This window comes from Triturus cristatus, chromosome 2_2 (genome assembly GCF_964204655.1).
Source record: "Triturus cristatus chromosome 2_2, aTriCri1.1, whole genome shotgun sequence".
Taxonomy (NCBI): Eukaryota; Metazoa; Chordata; class Amphibia; order Caudata; family Salamandridae; genus Triturus; species Triturus cristatus.
In genome coordinates, this window is record NC_140582.1 from 179,251,620 (window position 1) to 179,279,487 (window position 27,868).

The following is a 27,868-nucleotide window of genomic DNA, read 5'->3' on the forward strand; positions in this document are numbered from 1 at the left end:
ACTTTCTGTTGTTCTGTCGCAGAGCAAACCCCCCTGGGGGAATGCCTATGGTATCTATTCTAAGTTAAGGAATCTGCGGCTAGATGTCTCTATCAGATGTACGAGTTACTTACCTTCGGTAACGATGTATCTGATTCCTTAACGTCCACCCATCCTCCCCGCTCTGCGAGAACCTTGCCAGGTGGGCTTCTCCACTTGCCTTTCAGTTGCCATTGGTTTTCTTTCAAAGGTGCTCACATAGTTGCGCCCCTTTCTGAAATACCATTTGCGGCTGCCTCCCTCCAAGGGGCTTTTTCCTGTAGGTGGTGCCTTTTCATTCACTGTCATCAGGAGATTCTTCTTCTTCTCTGGATGTCTTCCTTCCCGCCCACGTTCTCCATTAACTAGAGGCTCTTGTCTCCTATATAGTCGTCTTCTTTGATGATCTCTTCAGCTCTGTTTCACACTTCCATTGTTATAAGGGAAGATACCTTCTTCAAGTACATTGCTGTACTTTCTGTAAGGAAGATACCATCTTACAGTACATTGCAGTTCTTTCTGTGCTCCCTCTTTGTGGGAAGGTACAGTTCTACATGGTAATACCAGTCACAGTTCTACATGGTAATGGCAGTCTATTTTTTGGTCTGTTGAGATATTCTTCCCTTCTTGCTCACACTTTGGGAAGGACCTACGCTTTGCTATGCAGGGTTCTTTCTTACAGCGTAGTTCTGTCTTTTATGATGGTGCTTTGCACCATCTGGCTTATTTATTTTGCGGAATTTTCATCCTTCGCACACTGTTGCCATACTTTCACAGTTTTAGTTGGTGGCTCCGAGTTGTGTGGCGGAAAAGTTTCTCCGAAGAAAACTGTCGTCAGCGCACCGGGTGGGACTTATATGACCTTGCTGATGTCACGTATGTGGATGACGTCAGGGCGCGGTCGTGTGGCTCCGTCCCCCGACGCGTTGAGGTGCTGCTACATAAACTTTTCCAGATCCAGTCTGATGCCTGGGGATATTCTAAGTTAAGGAATCTGCGGCTAGACAATGTCTCTACCAGATACATCATTATCGAAGGTAAGTAACTCTTACTTTAAGTGCCCAATCAAATGGTGACAAGACTAGGAGGGTACGTATCTTGAACCTTTTGTAGGGATCCGTATCCTGACGAATGCCATCGACCCTTATGGGCGGCGACTTTTGGCAGAAACATGTTGATGCGGCAGATAAGGTAATGGGATCGTAACATTCCCATATACCCTCAACTTAAATCTCTTATAATCCTGGCAAGTGGGATACATAATAAAGATTTCTTTCTTTTCTATATTCTTTTTCCTCAGCACTCCTCTCTGGATGTTGCTCTGCACCACGGAGTCGTAGCAGCCCTATGAAAAAGCATGCCACTCATTGAGTGGGTGAGGGCAATATTTACACCCCTTCGGGACTCCCTAAGGGGGTTATGATTTTTCACTTCTTGCCTCTCTCTTAAACTTTGGGGATTCCAGTGTTTCCCTCTCCTTTTAAAGACAAGTCACTCTCGTGTAGTGAGTAGCTGTGTTATAAATTACACTGCTCCAGTGGTTTGCCAGAGGCCAGACTTAGTGGAGAAAAGACTGACTTGAACATGTTTTCGTTGAATCCACAAACCATCAAACTCATTTGCTAAACAACACCTTTGTTTTTTTCAACATCACAGTGGTGCCTCTAGTTTGTCATTAAAAGGATATGGACATTTAGTGCCTCAGTTATACAAAATTGCTATTTATTTTACGGGGCACACTCCGGCAAAGCTTAATTTAAAAGAAAAATATCTGGGTTGTAGAAGCCCAGAACCTGGTGCTCTGGATACCAGGAATGCCAAATATCAAGATTGTCTAGATTTGATTCCTCTGCATGCCTCTTTCTTCCACCAACTTACACATATTGTCTCTCTCTTTCACTCTTGAAGGTGCTTTCTAATCCCTATGTGCACCTTCCTCCACCGTTTTCTATTTTTTCTCATCCTCTTTCTTCTTCCTTTTCTGCCTTTCCCTCTCTCTTGCGCTGGGTCAAAGTCTGATGAATAATGCATCCTTGTCCCCAAAAATGAGTGCTGGTGGCCACCAATTGCAAACAATGTTGCAAATTAAGTAGTGTGCAATACACAAGATCCATACTGGCTACTTTGTGTGAGGAATGTGATGGTGGATCTTTTTCCCAAATACACTTTAAGATCTCAAAGCTAAGCAGTGCTTATAAGGTTGAAATCTTTACTTTGTGCACCGATAACCCTCAAGCTTGACTTATTTGTTCATGTACAAATTTTACCTGGGCTTCTACACTGCCTCCCTTTCCATTGCCTCTTTTCTAACCTCTTCGCCACCCCGGCCCCCCTAACCCTGACAGACCTGCACAGAGCATGACATGGCAAACTGAAATCAGACCCCCTTCTTTTTTGGAAAGTTTCATACAGATTTGTCGACCAGCGTCAAAGTTATTAACAAAACAAAAAAAGGCTTTTCAATGGTAATTGTGAACTAACCATAATTACATAGCTGCTGTCACCTTCCCTTTAAATATATATATATATATATATATATATATATATATATATATATATATATATTCACTGAAAAAACCATAGGTTTCACACATGTTATAGTTAGCTGGACATTTTACTGATAAAAAACCAATGAAATTCCCCCGTTATAGTTACTGCAGGCAACTATAACTCACGCAACCGCAATCCTCTGCTGATGCTAATACTGTATTTAGACACTTATTTGCCCATGTCTTCTTCCATTAAATTTTAGCTTTACATATATTACAAATATTATAAGTTTTTTAAAATGCTAAGTTACTTTACGCCATTCGTGGCGTGCGCGCCCAGTTAACGCAGTTCGTTCCGTGCGCGCACGGTGCGCTTCGCGCACCGTGCGCGCACAGTGAGCACGCGGTGCGCTTCGCGCACCGCGCGCCCACTTTACGCAGTTAGTGCCGTGCACGCACAGTGGTCATGCGGTGCGCTGCGCGCACCGCGTGCCCACGTTAAGCGGGATGGGCCATGTACGCACGATGCGCTTCGCGCACCGTGCGCACATGGGGGACATATTTTGCGCATCTTTGTGAAATGTATTCTTCGGGCACCATTTGCACACGGGGTGGGGAGAATGTGGATAGTTTTTTTTTATATATAATTTTTTACCGGCGATGTTCCGAAAAAAAAAAATTCTTTTTTTTTTGGGCTTGGGGGTGGTTTGGGGACCCCTGTATCAATGCTGGGTGGTTAGGATCTCATGAAACTGCCTCTTTACATATATTTGGGGTACGTTTTTGCTGCCCAACTCAGGAAGCGAGAGAGAAAATGGCGGCCGCCGCTTCCTGGTTTCGACCGACTCGAATGTTTACTAAGATCTAAGAGCCAATCAGAATCGCGCTCGCGCACGCCACCGTACGCGTACGGTAAGCTTACGGTAAGCTTACGGTAAGCGCACCGTAAGCTGCCACAGATATATATATTGATTTAAAGGCTATTTTCTCAGAATCTACTGAACAGATTTACACCAAACCTACAAAAGGCACTTCCTTGACCTGGGGACTACCTCTCTGCCAAATTTCATTAAATTCTGTTCAGCCGTTCGGGCTGTAGCCCTGTCTAAAGGTCCTATGGAAAAATGCATGGGAAAAACGCGTTTTGGGACCCCCCTTTTATCTCAGCCCCCGCTTGACGAATCCCCCCGAGACTTTCAGGGTAGGAGCGGAGCGTAGCGCCCCACCTATTTTGAAAAATTCGCGAGGATTCGTCGACCGGCGCCAAAGTTATTCAAAATAGAATGTTGCGGATTTCCTATGGAAACGTGGTCCTAACTATAACTACCTACTGGCGACCGCCAGTAGGTAATATATATATATATATATACGCATACGCATATGTGTTATGTTTAATTTTAAGAACATAACATTTTTAAATATTTTATTATGTACCTATACTTACTTTTGAGGTAGTGCTCCACCTGATGTAGTGACTTCTAGTTTAGCGCCTGCGATTTAATGACTCCCAAGGTTGAGCTTTCAATGTAGTCGTGGAATACCGCTGGAATAGCCACCACAGCAATCACGTGTTTGTGGAGCATGCCTCATAAGGGCAATCTTTTTGCCTTTACTGGACTGTGCAAGCTGGCTTGACATGGAAAGTCCTCATTTCATTAGGAAGCTCACCTTAAAAGTTTGCCTTTGTGGGTATGCCAATCTAATATGGACACTGCTTCATTTACATCCATTCGATACAGAGTTAAATACAAGGACCACTGTCTAGTAGACAAAGATTTACAAGGCAAATCCCTCCACAATGTCAGGATCCAGCAATTAGCAATTACTGTTTCTTGCATTGTTCTTTCAGTGATCATGACACATTTGTCACTTTACAAAAACTGTAGAAGCTATTAGAGACTGATACTTTCAAGTTCATATGCGCTCCTGATAGTGATAAAGAGAATAACTTGTTATTTTGCGGAGGATTGGATGGAATGTGGGAAAAGAGATAGAGCAGGAAGAGGATGTGAGCATGATTTGAGATTGGATCACAAAGGTTCAATGCAATGGGAACATTATGGTAGGTAAATAGCATTATGTGAGTTCAGTTACCAAGGGATCTTCAGAACAGGACTGTTTTCTGATTTAGCTAGAAAGGAACTTAAATTGGTTGATTGAGTGGATGAGAAGATCTAGCCATTCAAAGTTAGCTCTGGAAGCGGACAGTTGACAGTGTATTGTTTCTTGTGAAACATTTTTTTTAAAGTAATCACCATAAAATGCTAGAATTTTTCATCCATCCCCCTTTAACTTTTAAATGAACCATCGGTTCCAAGAACTGGAAGCCACTTTTTAAATATAATGCACAAATTGACAAGTACATGCACAGTGTAATGCCTGTAAAGGCCTTTGATACAATCAGCCCACATGCATGTGTTTCTTACATGTTGTACATCTAATCTCTACATTCCTACATAAGTATGAGAGTTCACTTCGTTAGATATTTTCCCCTTTACACTTGGAGTTAAAAAAAAAAGTCCATTCCTAACCTTCTACCCCTACTTTCAGTCATTTACCTGCAGTTTTCTTGTGCAGTTTGAGAACTGCTCAAAGCTGTTTCTGAATGGAATACCTTTGTTTTAGAAGGTGGGCAGTGTACAAACCGTGGTACTTGTTTGGCCACCGAGATAGAAATGATTACTTACATTTTTGACAAAAATGAACCTTTTAGGTAGGAGTGACGTTTACTAAAATGTTACATGTAGTCAGCATTGGTCATGGTATTAAACATGGCATAGACCTTCTTTTCTGGAGTGAATACTGCAACCTTTTTAAGTTTAAAGTGAAAGTTTATTAAAATAATTTGCAAGCATAACAGTTAAAAGAGCAATACAAAATCATTGAGAGTATAATCATGAATCATGAAAAAAGAAAACACAAAATAACACCAGCAGAGAGACATAAATGATAACAATAATATAACGTATGTGAGATAAGCAATGAAATATTCAGAGTAATAAAACATAACATCATAAAATAGAACAAGATTTTTTTAACAAAACTACATCATGGAGGTTTAGGTACTTCTTCAATTCGGGGTTTATGAGAATTAGTGGTGTGAGCCATAAGAGATCTCTTTTAATAGCCAACAAAACAGGGTGTATGTAAGCCCTATCAAGTCTGTGATGATAACATACACCATACCCCCATGCTTGAAAGGATATTTGAGAAGACCCCTTCCAAGATTTGCTAATCTGCTGGAAAGCTACTGCTAGGAGTAAATCAATTATATAAAAATCATCAAATCAAATCAGCTTTATTCGATTTTGTTTTTTTACAATAAAAAATCATAAAAGCACAAATGTTAAAAACTGATAAACTTATTACAGTAGTATCACATGATTCAAGGAAATAAGGATGACAGTTCTTATTTTCATAATTAAGTTACGTGCTACAAAGACCATAGAGACAATCCATATATATATATATATACACAAAGGGCTGCAAAAAGGTGATTTTAACAAAACCTTCACATTGTGTTCCGGTACCTGATAACAGTCTTTAAAAAGGAGAAAATTATCATGATAATATGTTCGTTTTCCAGCAGTTGTAACCTTAAAAAAGCTGTTCTACATTGTCTTAGACCCCAGCTTCTAAGTGTAGGCATTAAAAACTTTCTCCTTGGTGCAACATAATATTTACAAAACAAAGTGCAGTGCAGGGCTGTTTGTATTGATTATGTCGTCACATGGGCATACGGGCAAGTTTTTTGTCCAATCGTTAGTTTCAGGGAATGTAACTAATCTAAAAAAGGACCCACAGCGGAAACAAGCTAGAAGCATACAACAAAAACTTCTCTGTACCAATGCCAGGTAGGGTTGTAAACCTGTGCATGTGGTCATTAGATGGTTGTCGATGACTGATTTTTTTCCCTCTCTCTGATCTTTTAGCGTTTTTCTAGATACCGTTTCCATGCTGCTCGGGGAATCAAAATATACTTGGTGGCCAATTTCATGTGTAAATATTTTTATATAATTAATCCATGCCATGTTTGCCACCCTATCTAATTTGAGGCAATCTGAGATTACATCTCTATTAAAACTAGTCTCCGCAGATTTCCACACCTTATGCCATAATAATAGGTGGTTTATTTTAATATATTATAAAAATCATCAGATTGGGATGACCAATAATCAGAAGCACTACCAAGAAAAAGATTAATAAAATTAAAAGGAGAGTGGGAATTAAAAATTGAATTAATGTTTCCAAACTTTTAACCAAAAATCAAAGGTAAGGGAGCATTCAAATAACATATGTTTAAGATCTGCACAGGGATGAGCACAGGACCAACATTTGGGGTAAAGTGTAGGGTCTAATTTATGGAGTCTAACAGGTGTAATAAATAATCTATTATATATAAAAAATAATGTTTGTGTTGTGTTAGCCGCTCTAGAAGACTTTCTTATTTTAGACCAAATCTTATTCCAAAGAGAAGTGGGAAAGGTAGATTGAAGATCTATTTCCCAACAACTTTAGACTTCAGTTTTATCTCTATCCCCTGGAAGGAAAGTTATATGCTTATATATTTGAGATGCAGAAGGTAGTGTGTCTAATAACTTGCAAAGAGGAGAAGAAGAAAATGGAGATATTTGTTCAGAAGAAAGACTGTGGTAAGCCTCTTGTATTGCTGAGGAAAGTAAGCTATATTTATTTTCATACGAGGCCGGAAAAGAAAATACGAGTTTGAGCTTCAGAAAAATGAAGACTGGTACCATTCTGATATAATTGAGATACTCGTTTTAATCCCTTGGAATACCAATCTTTCCAAAATATAACTCTGTTTTTGACCTTAATCAAAACATTATACCAGATAGAGGAAGCTAAAAATGTATCTCTAGATGACTTGAATGACATAAAAATGGGAGACAGAATCCTGCATGTATTCTTGAAAATTGGAGGAGACAAGAAAGAAGGTTTAGAGGAAAAAGACAAACATTCTAACAAAGAAAAGGGATTGAAACAAGATTTCTCCAGGTCAGCCCATAAAGGTATAGGCACACCATTGTTGTCCTGTAATAAAAAAGCCAACTGTTTAAGACAGAATGCCTGATGATACCTGATGAAGTCTAGAAAATTAACACCACCCAGAAGTTTTGGGTTTTTAAGTGTACACAAAGACATCCTAGATATTTTCCCATTCCATAATAATTTGGACAAAATTGAGTAGATTTAAAAAAAATAATGTTTGGGAATAGTGACAGGCATGTTAGAGATATAAAATAATATAACGGGAACAAGCATCATCTTGATGGCATCAAGACGACCCCACCAGGATAAAAATAGGGGACTCCAGCAAGATGTAAGATCAGGTAGGGATGCAGATAAAGAGTTCAAGTTCAAGATGATAGAATTCTTAACAGAATCTGAGAACAACAAGCCAAGATATTTAATTTGATTTAGATTCCAATGAAAGGAAGACGCAATGAAGTCAGCGTGGAAACATAACTTATTTAAGGGAATAATTTCACATTTATCTGCGTTTAACTTGTACCCCCTCCCCCCCCCCCCCCGAAACCTTTGCAAAACTATCTACTTCTAATAAAAAGGCAGGTAAAGATGATTGAGGATGAGACATAAATAACAGAATAACGTCGACGTAAGCTGAGATTTTAAGTTGAGAATTCCCATAAGAAAACCATTAATTTGGGGATTAGTTCGAATCTTTATTAAAAAGGGTTCTAAGGTGAGAATAAATAATAAAGGGGAAAGAGGACAGCCCCGTCGTACACCTCTACGTAGAGAAAAATAAGGAGACATGAGACCATTAGCAGGAATAGAGGATTTGGGAGAATAATAAAGTAATGACACATATTGAATGAACTTGGGACCAAACCCGAACAAAGAGAGGGTAGTAAAGATAAAAGACCAATTAAATCTATCGAATTCCTTTTCTGCGTCTAAAGAGATTGCTGCTAGGGAGGATTTATAAGATTTGGACTTACTAATAACATTAAAAAATAAACGTATGTTATCAGAAAGAAGTCTACCTTTAATAAACCCACATTGTTCTCTCCCAATTAAATGTGGTAAAACTTTCTCCAGGCGTAGAGCTAAAACTTTTGCCAAAATCTTATAATCTAAATTAATCAGGGAGATTGGACAATAATTCTTACATAATTTATGGTCTTTTCCTTCTTTTGGAAGAAGGCAAATCAGTGTTTCTTGAAAGGAACCGCTGGATGTTTTAGTTGAAATAAAATAAAGAAAGAGTAGATGTACTTTAGGAATAAGGAAAGAAGAGAAATGTGAGTAAAATTTGATAGTAAAACCATCAGGTTCAAGAGCTTTGCCTTGCTTAATGGCGTGAATAGCAGTAGAAATGTCTTGAATCTGTATTTCCTGTTCCAATAAAGAAAAATCAAAGTCAGGGTGTGAGGGTACTGAGATGGAGGATAAATAAATAGAGGCATCATGTGTGTCCGACTGAACTTCTGGGGTATAAAGGGTTTAATAACCTTTTGTAAATTCTAAAAGAATATCCTCACTTTTATAAAGAGTTTGATTAGAAGGAGATAGGATAGAATCAATAACAGTACGTTCTTCCTTGATTTTAAGATAATTTGCAAGAAGTTTCCCTGATTTATTTTGACCACCATAGTATTTTGCACTAGCCTTGAGTAGGAAAGAATTAGAATTGTCGGTAGAGATTCGATTGAATTCAAATTTGGCCTTTAACAGATCATTCAAAGTGTTTGTAGATTGGAATTTATAATAAGAATATTCTAGTATCTTAATCTGTGAAGTGAGAGTCTTTAATTTATAAGCAGCTGATTTCCGTTTTTGAAAAACAAAATGAATACTAAAGTCCATGGAGGCGGCTTTAAAGTGTCCCAAACAATTTGAGGAGTAATCCCAGGGGTTTCATTTTCCTTAAAAAAGGTATGTGCAAAATGTTCATAGGTGCGTGTGAATTGTGGATCTGACAGAAGAGCGTTATTAAACCTCCACCGTCAGGTTCCCTCAAGAGGAGGAAGGAGTCCTAAATCTAAAGTTGCTGGGGCATGATCAGAGATCAATATAGATCCTGTATCAGAATTAATAACTCTCTGAGCAAGATTATTAGAAATAAAAATATAATCTAACCTATATTGAGAAAAGTGGGCAGGAGAAAAGAAAGTATATTCTTGGAGAGTGGAATTACATAATCTCCAAGCATCGACAAGAGATCTTTGGGAAAGGGTTGATGTAAATTGAGAATGTTTGTGAGAGGGTATAAATTTGGTTTTAGAGTGTCTGTCTAGGATAGGGTCAAGAACCATATTGCAATCACCACCCACGATCAAATAATAATCAGAATAGGTCATCAACTTAGATAATACTCCTGGCCAAAAAGATTTATCATGTGCAGTAGGTGCATACAAATTAATGATAGTTACTGTAATTTTATCAACAAGTAAAGAGACTGAAACCCATCTGCCATCACAATCCACATCTTGAGTAAGCATTTGTATATTAAGACGTTTGTGACATAAGATAGCCACCCCGTTACGTTTTCCTGACCCTGGAGAGGCAAAGACCTGACCAACCCATTGACGCTTTTACTTAGCAATTTCTTTTTTCAACAACATCTCCTTTTAAAGAGGAAAGATGAGATAAAACCCTCTGACACTTCTAGGGGAACCTAAACCTTTAACATTCCATGAAATGATTCTTAAAGTCATTTATCACGTAACATTAACTTAAGAACATTACCATATATGAGAATAACAGTAACTGGTGCATTATCAGAACAATAGGAAAAGTAGAATAAAAGATCATTTTTGAAAGTAAAAGGGAAAAGCTTGCAAATAGGAAAAAGAAAATAAATAACGAGTAAGTTTTAGAGAAGAGATGAGAAAAAGAATAATATGAACATCTAGTTTTAAAAAGTATTAGACTGAGAAAAAGATATAAGAAAGGTATAAAGATAATTGATAAGGACCATTGTAGGAAAAGAGAAAGTGAAGAAAAAAGAACAAGGAGAACATACAAGAAAGAGTATCATATAAACAAAAAGGTACCAAAACCATGTATGGGATACAAAAAATGACATACCAAAAACACACACAAAGGTCGAGGGTAGTGGAGCCACAAGGAGGGAGGCTACATCAACCGGAACTCCACTGACAGGAATGGGAGGAGGACAAAATACCATCAGATGAACGGGTAATCACATGAATGAATGTGAGGTAGTTGAACCTAATGAAAAATAAATAAAATAGGTTATATACAAAATAACAAATACATTATATAAACCAACAACTAAAACATTTTAGTAAAGTGAAAAGACATAGCAACATTAAACAGCAGATCTTGAAATGTCCATGTCTTCCTGTCAGCAATTTTCCAAAAATCTTTGAAGTAGACGGGGATCCTCATATGTTGTAGTCTTATTTTTATACGTGACCTTAAAGAGACAGGGATGGATAAGGCCAAATCTGGCGTTGATATCTCATAATGCCAGTCTTGTGTCCAAAACTTGCTTCCTTCTATCTGCTGTGGCTTTGGCATAAATCTGTGAGAAGAAAAGATTAGAACCTTGCCATGAGTTTCTTCCTCTTGCTTTAGCAGCTTGTAAAACTCTCAGCAAATCTGTGTATTCCAAAAAGTACAGTATCACCCCTCACGGTTTAGTTGATGAACTTGTCGAGTGAGAGACATGTCCCAAGCGATGAGCACGCTGGATATTCAAAGGTGGAGAATTGGGGATGTCTAACAGTTTTGGAAGAAAAGATTGAAAGAAGGAGAGCGTATTCGTACCCTCAAGTCCCTCTGTCAAGCCATAAATGCAAAGGTTATTGCGACTGTTGCGATTTTCAAGGTTTTCAACCTGCTTCTGAAGACTTGAAATCTGCGACTGCATTGAGGGACCTTGAACCACAGTAGACTAAAATTAATTCACTTTACTCTCCAATTGAACCACTCTACTCTCCATATGAGACCATTTATCGTCTAATTGCTGAAGACGTATATTAGTCTCCTCCATATAAGGCTTAAGAGCTCGAATTTCTTCCAGAATTAACTCCATTGAAATAGGAGGCGGAGATACTGTTGGTGACGGAGGATCTTGTTTGACCCTCTTCACAGGTGATTGTGTTAATGTGCCAGGCAGCTTTGATAATGTTTTAGGGGCAGGCAGTGGAACATTAGAAACTGGGGGGTTTAAAGAGACCTGATCTGAATCCGCCATATCATCCTGGAGAACACTGAAAGGATTATAGTCCACCACCGGCGTAGAAGACATTGCCTTGGAACGTTGAGCAGATTTTGTTCTCTCCATACATGAAGGTCACACAGTAGCAAAAACGAAAAATTTGAGGGGTGAGAGTTTCAATATAGTAAGTATCCATACAAAAATGCCCAAGGAAGATCGAAATGTCAAAAGATAATAAACATATTTCAAGAGTCATTGATGAAGAGTATCATAAATGCACTAGAGAGCATCCTCATTAAAAAATTATGACGAAAAGGCAATAAAACATGTGTTCCTTATTGCTGAACCATGCTGCCTCATTCTGTGAGGAGAAATTCCGCTCGCGGTAAAAAACAAAATGACGGATGTGAGTTTCAGAACACTCGCGTCGGCACACAAAAGACAAAAGAACTGTGCCTCTTACCGCTGGAACACCACAAGGTACTTCAAATTGTGGGCGTCATGTTCATAGAGGCAGTAGCATCCTGCCTAGCCGTTCGTCGTGGCATAGACCGCCGAAATCGGAAAAAAGGCTCCCGCTCCGTCGCAGAGCTCACGGGAGAGCGGCTATCCCTGACGGCGCCCAAGCCACGCCCCCTGAATACTGCAACCTTGATTTTGTCAGCAAGTCATGGGGCGAGAGTTGTGCCTCAGAGGGCAAAACAATTCAGTACTAAGACACTCCTTGTGAAAGATTAACTGTTGAACGGTTACACTTTCTGCTCCCATCACCAACCGTTGCTGCCCTTCCAACTAATATTTTGTCTCTTGGTGCAAGATGGGCAGAAGCCTTACATGAATATGACTTGGTACTGCTCTGATAGGAACAGTTCAGCCCCATCTGCCAGGCAAGGTCCTCTTTACAAGGGAACAGCAGCAAGTAGGCTGAAGCCTTTGTGAGATTGCTTGTGTTCCACTCCTCAGTTTTTTGTCTCAGTGAGATGCTGTAAGTGTCACAGTATGCCCAGATATATGTCCTGTTCTCACTGTGCCATTGGACTCAAGCTGTACCCCACTGAAAAGGCATGAGTATGCTGAAACAGGTCTAGGGGTGCTTGTTCGCTTGTCTGAAGCAGCGCTGGGCTGGGCCGTTGTGGGACCAGGTCTGATTTCCATAGAAATTATGTTTTCAGGATAGCACAGGAACAACTCCCAAATCGGTGACAGTGTAGGTGAATGTGTTTCTCAATGAGGAAAATGTTCGACAGTCACTTGGCCCCCAGAAATGCTCTTTTAATTCTTTAAACACTAATAAACCTGTAAGTTTGCTCTAAACGCTGGCCCCGGAAATTAGAATTTAATACTTTGAGAGCTAATTTATATGCATTTGTGTTTACTTTTTCTTAGAAGAGCAGCATTTTAAAACGATTGTTTCGGTCACGTCTATGTATTTGTCATATTGTGATTGTCATAACCACATTATGTCGCAATACCTGCTAGTTTTCTTCGGTTGGGGAACTATGTTTGTGATCCCAGCAGCTTTCATGCCTTCTGGTATCATCGTATTACCCGACACTCTGAGTAGCCCAGCTCATAGTGGTTTCTCACGCAAGTAAACCAGCACTGCAGAGGCAAGGGGCATTGAGAAATTCAGCCCCACACAGTGCTTAATTTGAGCTTGGGTGGGGGGCACTTAGATTTTCACATCAGACATTTCTTCCAAGCAAGAGAGGGACAAACAAGTAAAGTGGAAAGACGGAGGAAGCGAAATACTGGAAAATAGTAACAAAGGGAAAAAGCAGGAACCTGCAAGAGCGAGGAAAAATGGGCAGGGAGTGTCTGGTAGTAGATTAAAAGGCTTGAGGTGAATTGAAGACTACACTGCTTTGGTATTCTATGGGCATTTAATTACACTGGCCACGGGCTTCTGAGCGGAGCTTTGAGCACCAGCACTAATTAATTTACACATTAAGCACTGGAAATGGAAAGATTGAAAGGAAAAACGACTACACTGTAGTTTTGTACAGCTGTACTATGAATCAGCATAACCGACCCCCCCAAAAACTAGCCTGACACACCATACCTTGCACACCCAACATGAAAATTAACTTTCAATATTGAGTTGCTGAATGGAGATTTAGTTTCTGATTGCATAATAAAATAATCTTTTAAATCTGCAAGATTTCCTGTTACCAGACCCCTCTATTACCCCCATTCCGTGCGTATGTGTTTTTTGTTAGTAAGGCAAGGGAAGGGCGGTCATGTGGGTTACTGTAGCCCAAAACATTTTAATACAAATATATGGAAGCGTAATGCGGACGCTGAGTTAGTCTTCGTCAGTATCCTGTTATGACTTGCCACTGAGGCAGTGAGGAGGGAGTACTTTGTCACACATGATGACTTTTTGTGGTGTTGGCCTTCTCAACTGCTTGTACAGGTATTGGGAGTGTGGGTTAGGGAGGTCTACAGACTGGCAAGTTTTCTAACAGGGAGGCTGTAAACTGTCAGAATATTGTACTTTTTGTTTGTGGCTGTGAGGAAGTTCTGGGTGTACTATATGATATGGCGGTGTGGCCTTATCGAGGATCACACTCACAGATGCCATCTTGGATCCAGTCAGTATCGTTTACTCAATCTTAGTTCAACCCTGGGTAGCTGTGGCTGCGAGCAGTAAGGCTTGGAAAAGGAACTTAGTGTGAAGCATTTTACAGCACTAAACAACAGAATAAGAAAATCACACACCAATAAAAATACACAACAACAATTTATAAAAATAGAGCGTATTTTCATGAATTTTTAGAGATCTTAATCATTAAAATCCATTGGAAGGTTCCCGGCGATACAGATTTTATAAGCTTTTATCACTTTTAAATGCAACCTCAAACAAACATCTGGTAAACAAAAAGTTAGCAAACTTTTCAAGAGTTTGGAAAAGTTAGTGCGGGTATTCTGGCCCAAGATGGGTGACCAAATCTGACAGGGACGAGGTCTAAGGGGTCAATATGGATGCTTTGGACAGTTACTTAGCGACCAGAGTGCTTTTAGAGCAAGTTTCAAACAGTACAGCACGACCGCCATAGAAGTCAATGGAGTGGTTCTGATGCTGAGGGATGCAGGCAAAGATGCTCAAAAGGATGCTCTGGTTGTGGTGCAGTCAACAGGGGTGTCTCGGGGTTGGTTCCTCCGACCACGAATTTCACGACTTTGGCCACGGAGATCGGGGTCCCTCGAAGTCCTCTACGTTGCTGTAGTCCGGCAGCCAATGCTGCATGACTGGTCTTGCTGCACCGTGGTTGGATGCAACTCTTTGGTGGGGGCTGTTGTCCCTTGGGTGCGGCGAATCCAGACTCTGACAGCACTCCTGGGTCCAGCAGACTCTGGTGCATGTTTTGGCTTTCTCAGATTGTCTTTGTTGTGCCCGTCAACTGATAGTGGCAAAACATCTATGGTGGCTACCAAACATGTCTGTTTGGGTTCTTCCAGCTCTTGGAGGTGGTTCCAGGAGATCAGCAGACTGACCCTCGAAGTCACTGGGGTTGGAGAAGGTGGGAAAACTACATTTCTTTGTTGCAGGAGCTGCAGGCACAATCACAGTCTCACTAGCCCAAAAGTGCAGCAGGTGCAGTCTTCACGACGGTGCAGCCTCTTTGTGCAGGTAAAAGGCAGCAGGGCAGTCCTTCTCCAATTCTCTTCTCTTCTCCAATGTGAGCTGAGGGGCAAGGTGCCAGCGGTCCCCTACTTATCCCAGGAAAGTGCCCCAAGGGGACCACGTGGTCACTAGCCAATGGGCTACTGAGTCCCCTCAATCTAGTGACAGAGTTCCTGTGATGTGTGGCATCTGGCTGTCCCAGAAGTCCCCATTCTTGTCCCCTTCAAAATAGCACTGCCCGTCATTGGGAGCAAGAGTAACCAATCCTAGAGGTGTGGCTACAAGTGGGCTACACGCTAACGGGAAAACAGGTTTGGACACAGGTTTTCCTCCCTTAGCTCTGTCTCCTGATTGTCTGCCAGAACAAAAGGCATCCTGCCCAGGAATGTTGTCACAAGCAGCCTTTCAAAGGCGGCTTCACCTTTGAGGCCTGCCATTTGGACTAACACTCTGATTGGCCATTCTGGGAGAGGACCACTAGCTCTGCACCAACTCATGTCCCCATAGGCAGTCGGAAACCAGTCTATGTAAATGCCTTTGTGGGGTCACTGAAAGAACTGGTGTGCAGAGTGGCAACTTTCTAAAAGTTGCTGTACTTTAATAGTGACTATAAATCTTGCCTGGACATCAGGACAGATTTAATGTCACAATTAATTTGATACCTTACTAGACTTTGTTAGGTTGTCCCATTCAGAAGTTAGACAGGCTGGGGTATCAGTGACGAGCCAATGGGGCTCCTGACCTTTCCAAGGCAAAGCGACAACTTGGAAGTGTTACTGTTAAGACATATAGAAAATCATGTCTTACTTAGTAAGATATAACTTCCTGCCATAGGTTTCTATAGGCCTTCGTTAGGGGAGACTTACATATGTCACTTGAGGGAAGTGGTGGCTTTGCCATTTAGATGTAATCACAAAGTTGAACTGGCAGAGTCGCACACTGCCCTGTCAGTCTGCAGTTGCAGGCTGGGGTTCATTTTGTCTCTGTCAAAGGCAGGTTGGTACAAACAGTGCTTCAACCCTGGTGAACACTTTGTCTTACGTTCCCTGGGTACCATAGGTACCATATACTAAGGACTTATAAGCCAGTACTTGCCAGTGCGGTGTATTCAATTCAACATAACTTGGTACGGGGTTAGAACACTGGCACTGAGGTCTGGTCAGCAGGGCTCAGTGCAATCTCATAGTAAAAAAACAGCAGCATCAGTCCAAAAATGTCGGGGGAGAACATGCAAAAAGACGCATGGTCCCATCCAGACGAAAGGTGATGAGCAACTTAACCCTTCTCCTGGTGATTCTTGTCATCTAAGTAGAAAAACCTGGAGAGGCCATCTGCATTGGCATGTCCGGTCTATTTTACACTGTAAAGTCCATACGCTGTAGGAAAATGGACCACCACAACAGTTTGGGGTTCTCTCCTTTTATCTGCATCAGTCATCTAAGAGGCCTGTGGTCTGTTTGAACTATGAAGTGAGTGCCAAATAAGTAGGGTCTTAGCTTCTTCGGGACCAAACAACAATAAAGGTTTCCCTCTCAATGGTACTCCAACACTGCTCTCTTGGGAGGATAGGGGGTGTTGCCTGCTAGTAAAGGCAACTGTTTGATCTTGACCCTGTCCATTTAGCTGTGGCAGTACTGCCCCAATCCCATGTTCTAAAGTATCAGTTTGGACAACAAACACTTTACTAAAGTCAGGTGCTTTAAGGACCGGTGCTAAGCACATAGCTTCCTTAAAGGTGTCATAGGCCTTTTGACATAAGTGGCCTTTTAGGGTTAAAAAGGCAGACCTTTCCGTGGCTCCAGGTGTGAGGGCTATCTGCCTGTAACCTGATGTCTGGTCAAAGATACTCAGATATTTGACAGCCCTAAACCTATTAATGAGAATAGCTCTGGGGATGGGGTGAGCATCAGTCTTTGTGACTATATTTAGGCCAGTTTGGACAACAAACTCTTTACTAAAGTCAGGTGCTTTAAGGACCAGTGCTAAGCACATAGCTTCCTTAAAGGTGTCCTAGGCCTTTTGACATAAGTCAGTCCATATGACGTTCCTTGTCTTTTTTTTTTAAGGTTAGCTCTGTTGAAGGTGCCACTATGGTACTATAGCTTTTTCCAAATCTCCTATAGTACCCAGTCAGGCCTAAGAAGGCTTCGGAGCTTCCAGGCCAGAATTGTCAGGATTTTGGGTTGGAGGGGTTGTACCTGGCCTCCACCTACTTGGTGGCCCAAGTACACTACAGACCCTTGGCCTATCTGGCACTTAGTTGCCTTGATAGTCAGCCCTGCCTGTTGTAGAGCTTGAAGCGTTTCCCTGAGATGGACCACGTGATCTTCCCAGGTGTAACTAAAGAGAGCTATATCATCCTGCATTAACATTTTCCAGGCCTTGAAAGTACGTTTTTCACCAACCTCTAGAAGGTGGCAGGTGTATTTTTCAAACCAAAGGGCATCCCTTTAAACTGAAAGTGGCCTTTTAGGGTTAAAAAGGCAGACCTTTCCTTGGCTCCAGGTGTGAGGGCTATCTGCCTTTAACCTGATGTCAGGTCAAAGCTACTTAGATATTTGACAGCCCTAAACCATTAATGAGCATAGCTCTGGGGATGGGGTGAGCATCAGTCTTTGTGACTATATTTAAGCCTCTTAGGTCCACACAGGACCTTAACTCAGATTTGTCTCCTTTTGAATTGGGTTTGGGCACCAGAACCACTGGGCTGGCCCAAGGACTATTGGAGAACTCAATCACTCCTAACTCTAGCATTTTTGCAACCTCTGCTTCAACGCTACATTTGACCTGGTCTGACAGTCTGTAAATATTACTTTTGAAAGGTAAACTTTCACCTGTGTCCACATCATGTGTGCACCGAGTTGTCATCCCTCGGATCAAGGAAAACAAGTCAGCAAACTGCCCAAGCAAATTGTAACAGTCTCTCTGCTGCTGATTACTTGAAGTGGTAGAGAGAACTATTCCCTCCACTGAATCACCTTTGATATTTGCTGCCATTAGGTCTGGGAGAGTTTCACTTTTCTCTTCCTCTCACTCATCTGCTTCAATGAGCATTGCAATATCAGCTCTGTCATTATGTAAATTTGAGCCTATTAACATGAATCACCCTGTGGGGATGTCCTGGAGTAACTGCGTCCACCAAGTATGTGACTTCTACCTTCTTTTCCAAGATAGGGTAAGGCCCAGTTCATTTGTCTTGGACTGCTCTGTGTGCTGCAGGCTCCAATACCCAAACAAATTGCCCAGTCTGGTGTTCCACCGAGGAAACCTTTGGTCATACTAATGCTTTACAAGCTCTTGGCTGGCGTCCAAGTTTTTATTTATCTTTTTCATGCACTCTGCCAATCTGGGGCGAAGGCCTAGTATATAATCTAGGATGCCCTGTTTGGGCTTCTAGAGAGATCTCTGCCAACCTTCTCTGACAAAGGTTTCCAAAGAGCAGTTTAAAGGGATAGGACCCTACTCTTTTCTGTGGAACCTCACAGTAAGCAAACAACAGGCATGGGATAGGAATATCCCATCTCTTCCAGAGTTTATGAGGCAAACCCATAATCCTACCTTTCATGGTCTTGTTAAATCTTTCAACAAGGCCATTAACTTATCTAAGTATCTGAAATACCCTCCTTAGGAAAACACACTCTGATAAAACAAATACCAAGTAAGGCTCTAGCAACTGCAGGGACAGTGGCTGTCCTTAGGGGTATGACCTTTGGATGTCTAGTGACATGATCCACTACCACTTGGCTTAATATGTACCCTGAGGCAGTAGGTGAGTCTAGCAGACCAACTATATCAATCCTGACCCTCTCAAAGGGAGTCCCCACCACTGGAAGTTGTATGAGGGGAGCCTTTGGCTTGGTGCCTGTCTTGCCATTAGCCTGACAGTAACACAGGAGCTACAAAAACTCCTTGACCTTTTCTGACATCTGAGGCCAATAAAGCCGATTGACCAACCTGTCCCAGGTTTTGGCCTGCCAGATGTCCAACTAAGGGAATGCCATGGGCTAGGTTAAGGAGGAAATCTTTGTACTGTTGAAGGACCACTACTCTCCTGGCTTCCCCTTGTTTGGGGTCCCTTGCCTCACTGTACAGGAGGTCCTCCTCCCAGTATACCTTATGGGTACCACTAACATCTCCTTCCTCCTGTCTGACAGCCAACTCTCTCAGGTCTTCAAGAGTAGGACAGGACTGCTGTTGTTTACTCAAATCCTCACTGGAGGAGCCCCCTGCACCTTGATGTTTTGTCAGGCCAGTCCTTTAGGGCAGTTCCCTCCCTTTCAGAGACCAGGCCTTTCCCCTGAGGAATGGGCTCCTTCTAGCTCTGAGGACTCTTGGGAGTGGCCTTCCCAGGCTTCCCCCCTCTCCTCTTGATGCTAGGGACTTGGTCCACTGTTTTGGGATCCATAGTCCCTTGACAGTCATTTAAGGCTTTTAGTGCTCTGAAGGAGACACATACCCCCTCAGGGAGACCCAGCATTGCTGCGTGGGTCCTTCTCTCCACCTCTGCCCCAGCAGAAGTTTCAAGGTCATTGCCCAATAGATCCACCACAGGGATGGCAAGGGACACAGCTGCTTACTTTGAGCCAGTAACCCCTTCCCACTCAGTCTACCACAACTATGGGATGCGACTTTTTTACATTGCCAGAGTTCACTATCTAATGCACTTCATCTTGAAGAGTCTGGCTTGGGGAAACCAGCCTGGCTATAACCATGGTTATTGTGGCACCTGTATCCCTCCAGGCCTGACCTTCTACCTCATTGATTCTTGGCCACTGCCTATAATTTACCATACTGGCAGGCCAAAGTCGAAGGATACAACCTCTCACCACACAGGCAAACTAAGCTGCCCTCAGTGCAACCCATGCAATCCCCAGGGCCAACTTCCACCCCAATCCCTACACTGGCAATTCCCTTGGAACTATCACCAGGGGGTGCTTTCTTTGTGCGTGTAGGATCTCCCTTCGTGGGCCTTTCCTTACTGTAGCCAAGAAACTGTTTTCCACAACTGCCTAATGACTCTGAAAAATATTGGAAGTTGAACAAGCGCACCCTTTTTGTGGTCTCTGCTCAGGAGTTCTATTTTCTATGTGTAAATCTATTCCCTTTCAAATACAGTGAGCCCCCCTGTCCTCAGAAGTGTGCGCTTCCTGCGCGGAGTGACATTGAGTAGCTCTCCCGCTCCAAGCTTCCTGCTGCTAATTCAAACAGAATGTTTCCCTGAACCTTTCTGTACACTTGTCCAAAACAAATTGAGCGCATCGGATGGAATTCAAGGGTTCCTGTCACGTGACTGGCAAACATTTCCAACTCACTTGTCCTGCTTTTTACCTGCTCTGTCTTGCTGCAAAGGCGCATATGTATGCCTGGAATATATTTATCCAAGGCTAGTCCTGCGTTCTTTTAGAACAAGTATACTTGACTTCTTGTACTTTCGCTAATGTACCAATGCCTTTCATGATACAGAATCGATTTAAGGACAGAAAAGCCTTTAGCTGGATTCACGTTGTCCTTTCTAATCCATTTGCTTGCATCATCGAAAGGGTATGAAAACCTTATGTAATTGAAGATTACTTTGCCTCCCACTCTACAAAGACATGTCAAGTGTCCAAGTAATGCACACATATAGTACATTCACCTAAGAAACCACTTCCGGTCTCTGGGCAGCACATACGCGCATTCTCATTCACATTCTCAAGCCTCCATCTTATTGTCCTCATAGTTACTCCGGGTAATTCAACTTTTTTAGTAGTGAGGCTCACTTCACCAGCAGTGTTTTTTAGTCCAGCGGTTCTTAATCTTTTCACTTCTTCGGTCCCCCCACTTAGTCATTATTGCAAGCTGGGGATCCCCACTGAGCCATTATTGGAAGCCAGGAACCCCAGGCTAAGCAATTTCTATGAAATGAACCTCAAAACAACACACACAAATACAAAAAGAAGTATACACACAACAAATGCTCAAATATTTAAATATTTTGTTTAATTCACAATCAGATCTAGAAAAAGTGTTCACATTTTCAATTTTGCCTCTTTTGTATACACGTTATAAATGTTGATATTATTTAATTTTGTAAAACAGTCGCGGACCCCCAGGCGTCCTTTGACTACAGGTTAAGTACCACTTCTAGGCAGTGAAAATTATCATTAGTAAAATATATACTGGTAATACAATCAACAAATTTAGTTAAAATGATTCATTATTTTACTAATGCAATAAAATCTACACTTAACAAATTACCGAGTTTTAAGAAGCCTTTGGGATGAAAAGCAAAGTTTTACATTAACTGGAATTTTTTCATGTGACAGGAAGGTAGGGTGGCTTCCATGAGTATTTAGGAAACTGCTGCTCAAACATTTCTTGCATTTATGCCTTCCCTACCATAAAACGAGAAGACAATTGAAACAGATGACATTGGAGTATAAATATGCAATTTTATAACTATTAATTGTCTTTGTGTGGTAATATCACAGTAGGCTTCCTCAAATTATGTGGTTCCATCAATAAATTCCTTTTCCTCAACACCTCATGCTTCTTCTCCCTTCCGAGCGATCCAACGGCTCCATTGTTTCTGGGTCATCCAGCCATTTTGCAGCAGCAAAGTCGAATCCCTGGAAATCACTTTTGACACTAAAAGATTTGATACCCAGATCAGGTTCGTAGACCGCGCTTCCTATCATTACTCACGTTTTTCCATTTTCCATGTGATTCCGAGAACTTCAGCCTGAATCGTACTATGAAATCACTTCAGTGGCTTACACCGATGCACCTGTAACAATGAAGGCTCTCTTCCCGCCACATAAGTGCATCATGGAAAGTCTCAAAAATACATAAGCAACAAACAACATCACTGCGTCTCAGGGAGATCAATATTATCATCCAGTCAGACCACAGTCCAGATCCCCACTGCAGCTCAGTCGGTGGTAGGCACGCCATGCTTATAGGACCATCATTATGAAAGACAATGTCTATTAAAGGGATATATTTGTTGTTTGTGGATTATTGTGCGGTTCTTTTTCTTGTTGCAGGGCGGATTCCAGGAATGAAATTCCACCTCTTTTCATGTGGTACTTAATGAGAGATGTACAGGGTTTGGATACCACACGTTTGCCTCGCAATTATCCTGATAACTAGACAGCTTTGTCCCCTGGCAATTTGTTGCAAAGTGATGTTTTCATGATGGGGGCTCCTTCTCTCTTTGTCTTGCTCTACCAGTTGTTCCTGATGTTTATGCTCCTCCCCGAGATTTAACACACCCAGACAGTGAGGCCTCACTCCACTGATACAGAAAGCCACCCCATACCTGCCAACTCATATGGTGCCACTGTGCGTCATATGATGTCGGCTCCCTTCACACGGCCACACAGTGAGGAGCCAAAATCACACTGTGGCACGGAAAACTAGCTAAAAACCAATGTAAACAGTGGATTTCCAGCTCGTTTTCAGAGGCTGTAAGCAACCGATGTCCATTGAAAGGTATGAAAACAACCCAGGACATCGACGACAGCCTCAATGACCCTTTGTTTTGAGTTTTTGTGGGAGGAGGTGGGGGACTTGGTGAGGGGCCCAGTGCCTCTTGGATAGCACTCGCACCAGGCACTGCCATCTCCTCACACCATGAAGTGATTTTGTAAGTTGGAAGGTACGCGCTCCCCATCGCCTCTGTTTTTCCCTCAGCCATGCTCCTATGCACGGCTTGCAATGTTCAGCATCCGAGCCCCTTCCAGAGTGAAAGCAGGGTCTCTGCTGAAGAAGACATTGCATATCTGCTGCCTTTGTTTCTTTGTCAATGCTGGGATTGTTGGGGAGGGAGGGACTTCACTTTGCCTTCGCCGCCCCCTACCTCATCATGATTGGGACCTGCATGCACTGATAGGTCTCCAAAGACTGAATTCACCTCAAGGACAGTGCACTGTGTTCATGGAAGCCAAACGGGGTTCCCTCCTAAAGATATGGCCAACTCTGAGTTTGCTCTGTCAAACTCATCTACCCCTGTATTTTGAAATATAGATGTTTTTCATGTTGTATGTTTGAGAAAGGCTTTCATTTTTGTGTTGTATTAAAATCTGAGAACTTGACGACATAAAAAAAACAAGCATTGGCATAGCCAATAGGTCTCGCCTTTGGGACCTTATAAGTGTTTAGCCATGCATCCCAAAAGCGAGACCTATTGGCTATGCAAAGCGGCCATGCGGACGCGAAAGTGATCGGGATCAAATATCAAAGCGGCAAAAGTGAAAGTACTCACGGTAAAGTGCGGCGCGCGCGCCCGCGCACATGCACTGTGGCTCTAGGCTGGCCTGGTAGCACTTTTTGGAGCCCTCTCAATAAGTCTCGCCAGACCAGCGCATGCGCTGGGTCAGGCGAGACCTAATAAAAGAGCATGTATTATTGACACATTAAGCTGTTTTGTAGAGTACCGATCAATGCTTTTTGGAAACTTGAGTCAACTTTCTTTCATATCTTTAAAAGCGGATTTCTATTTTGAAAACCCAGATGCAGGCTGTGATCTCAGCCAGCAGATGAACCCCATAGCTCGAGAAGGAGCTTGTAGCCGGTTGAAATACAGGGTATAAAGTGTACAGAACACATGACACTTGCTTTCCAAACAGTGACCTTTTCCTTGCCTATTAGTAATTGCTCGTCAGAGTGGAAAGGCACACAAAGTGAAGAGGTAAATACCAGAAACAATGCAATGAAGTGAACCATAGCTTGGACTACCATACGAGGAAATGCATGTACCACTTAGTTTAATGACATTAGCTGATGTGGATATGTAAATACTCTGAAATTGTGAAGAATGCCAAAATTGGACTGAAGACGTGTTTGGACTCCAAGAATACTGTTGATAATGCTCTCATTTTTCATGGTCATACTGTGTAAACTGCACGGTGCACGTATAGAAGCCAGCTGCAGAGGGCTGCACCGATTTTTAAAGAACCTCTGCATAGTTATAGGCCAGAGGTGAGGGCTTCTAATGAGGGAGCAGGGCTTTAATGACTGCTATAACGCTGCGGTATAAGGACCATGAAGCTATTAGAATATTTCACTTAATGAGGATAGAATGTTCTAAATTAAACAGAAAGACAACCATTCCAGTGGTAGAGCAGAAGGTCAAGATTTTACAGTCTTATGCAAAATTCTTTGCTTAATTTGAGCCGGTGTCGGCCACCAGCATTTATTTTTGCGGACCGTCACTTCTTTTCCTACATCAAATATTTACAGAGTGCAAGAGGGGGAGAACGCACAGATCAGTAAAGATGGAGGAAGAGAAAGACGGCAAAACAAAGAGAGAAAGTTAGAACCTGCAAGAGTGAGAGAAAAGGGGCGTGGAGTGTCTGGTAGTGATTAAAGACTACCAGCCTTCGTTTTTGGCACACCGCCGTTTAATCGCACGAGTCGCCGACTTGTTTGCAGAGCTTCAGGCACCGGCACTCTTTCTTTCACAAATTAAGCATTGGCAATTTTTTTTTTCTATTCTGTATTTTTAGTTTAATGACAATTGCAGTTTTTTCTTGTGTTTGTTTTAACAGAGGACCTTTTCTGTTGGCTTTGGGGAAGTCTTGGCATCCTGAAGAGTTTAACTGTGCCCATTGCAAGAAGTCCATGGTCGAGTCCGGATTTGTGGTCGAGAAGGGCTCTCTTTATTGTGATCTGTGCTACGGAAAGTTCTTTGCACCTGAATGCGCCCGCTGCCACAGGAAGATACTTGGGGTATGTAGCAAAATGTGACATGCAGGGTCCCACACTGTGACACTTCTTGCAGATAAATCAAGCATTACTCTATCCTCCCCATTCTTGCTCCAGCAATGACTTCATAATCTTCTCTCCACCCATCCACACACCTTTGGCCATTTTAGGTAGCGCCATCCACCTCTGTAATGTGTCCCCTCAGCACTTCACAGCATTGCATTACCTTGCGCTTCTGTTTGTCCGCTGTAAATCGACATACAAACACAGACGACCAACACATAAGCATGTTGTGAATGCGATTAACTTAATATGTTAACTGATACATTTACCAATGCCTTTTATGGCAATAACAGTTAAATAGGCTACATCTGCAGCATAAAGGTGTGACGTTGTCCTTGTCAGTTCATAGTGTGCACAGGCGTATAAATACACTGAATGTATGCAACTTATCTAGAAGGAGGTGCTATGTCTCCTACCAGTACATAATTTCACAGGTATCTTTCACTATTATGGGGTAACGGTGCTGAATTATCGTTTTGCAAACCTCACATTTAGTACATCATCTGCTCTAGAAATATTCCTCAATGCAAGAAAACGCCGTGCATTTTGTGGTAGGCCAAAAACTAACACAGCCGAGCGTGGGCACAGGTCCTGCTCATTGCATCGCTTTAGAAAGGCTCCATGTAGAAGTCTTCTTAAGTGTCTTATTTTTATTTTTAATGTTTACCACTTTCCATAGTTACCAACTACTGATTTTCTTCCTAACTTTTTTATGCAACTTCTTGAACAGCAATGTCACTTTCTTATTGTGTCCTGATTTTGTAAAATATTTTCTTTAAATGCATACCTGGTTCCACCTACCATTTAAAAGCTATACTACAATTCCACAACTGCTTACTGGTTTGCAAGGCTTGTATGAGTTATTAGAGTTCTCTGCATAATTGCAGCCAGGACATCATCAGACTGCAGACAAGAAGTGAAAACCGATAAACACAAGGCAGCTGGCCTTTTCCATCTGTGCAACCAGGATCTGGAACAATATCCCCATACCCATTAGGATCACCACAATGCTGCTCCTATTTAAGAAAGAGTTGACCTCTCTAAAGAACACTACATCCTAATTCATAAACCGTCGACAATAAGCTGTAGCTCTGATTTCTCATTGACTATCTGCTTGGCTTTGATGCTGTACAGCGCTTTCTGCCTTTTTGGCTAGGTTTGTGCTATAGGAATGCCATATACATACATTGTGCTACAGGATAAAAAGGCATGCGAGCTGTATACCATGGGATAACTGCAGGGATGAATGTCTATGCTTGGCTAGGAAGCCTGGCCATCCTTCGCACTGTTTATTTTGATGACTACTCCTGTGTTCCGTGGTCAATGTACTTGACCATCTCTGTCTATTAGAGATGGTATTTGTTGAGGTTTGACAGCAAAGCCATAGGATCTACTATCCATGATGTGCTCCCAAAGGGCACGCCCAGCCAGAGTCAGTGGCGACTGCAGCACCCTTACGCCTGTTCATTGAGAGACTAGCAGTTGGAGACAAGTGAATCCCAATAAACCCTTGCACTGCATCAATTTATCAACCCTCCCTAGAAACATCCTTGACTGAGATCCTTACTTACCCCCACTAAATTCCCAGGTCTGTATACCAAGGTGTTTATGTATGTGTGTGTGTGTGGGGGGGGAGATTTAGTCTTCCAGTGTGCATTTGTGTGTGTGTGTGTGGTGTGTGCGCCATGCTGTATGACTGCGAAGATGTAATTTGAGTCCTATGAAAGACACAAGTGTCTGCACAAAATTGCCGCTCACCTTTAGTTTCCTTATTGTATTTCCCTGTGGAAACACCTATCTACATGCTGTGCTGCTCCTGGGACTCTTACGTTTGAAGTCCTGGGGAATTTACACTGCAACAAGCTGGGCCACGAAGGATCCTGGCTCCTGTTCCAGGAGCCCATATGTCTCTGTAGGTGGCCGGACCAGCACAGCAACTTTCTGATAGCCAACCACCTAGCAGGATGTTTGAATCCCAGAGAGGACTATCTGAGCAGGCTGGCAGATCATGAGTGGCATCTTCATTCCGAAGGTTGCAAGAGGCATCTTCAATACGTAGAGCATCCCCTGGATAGATCTGTTTGCCATCGGCGAGAAGGATCAATGTCAAAACTACTAACACTGGAGTTTCTTTCTTGAAATTCACTGGTAGATGCAATCTCACTGTTAAGGAGCATTGGTCTCCTGCCCACGTCCCACCACTGCCTCTCCTGCCTCATGGAAAGCCATGGCAGAACAAGTCCAGATCATTTTATTAGCCCCAAGCTGGGCCAGGGGAGTTGTTACCCAGAGCTCCTGCGCATAAAGATTTGCCCTCCGCGACATACTGCATGCATTGTGATTGAAAGGTGGAAGTTAAATGCATTTTAGCTGGCAGTCACAGTAGTTCTCATCCTTGCAGCTCAGGGCCCTACACTGGCGAAAATCATTGGGTGGTGTAACTTGTCATACCGACTGCCAAAATGCTAAACTTTGAGAACTGTTGCACAGATGCTAACTATGACTAATAGTGCTCATAAAGGTTTTTCTGATTGCTCTAATCTCTGTGCACCACATGAATGAAACACTAGCACGCTCTCTGCAACTGCCCTACACTATCTTCTTCTAGGACAAATTGGTGCGGTTGACCCAGGTAACCTTTTTGCCCCAAATTGTGACACCTTTTCACATGGGTCAGTCTATCACTCTGCCAAAACATTTTGCCACACCTCACTCTTCCAAAAAGGAGGAGAGGTTCCATCTGCTTAATCCCAAAAGGGCCATGAGCTTCTACATTGCCACACTCTGCAGTACTGCACAAAAGACCAT

The 27,868-nt window shown here is 42.2% G+C and overlaps 1 protein-coding gene across 4 annotated transcripts in view; it reads left to right on the forward strand.

Moving 5' to 3' along the window:
* Positions 1-27,868, forward strand: part of PDLIM5 (PDZ and LIM domain 5) — a 565,292-nt gene that overhangs the window by 520,106 nt on the left and 17,318 nt on the right. For all 4 annotated transcript variants that reach the window (XM_085641149.1, XM_085641152.1, XM_085641151.1 and 1 more), the window contains one exon: positions 24,841-25,021. In XM_085641149.1, coding sequence (XP_085497275.1) covers positions 24,841-25,021 — 181 coding nt within the window. The remainder of the gene's footprint in view (positions 1-24,840; positions 25,022-27,868) is intronic.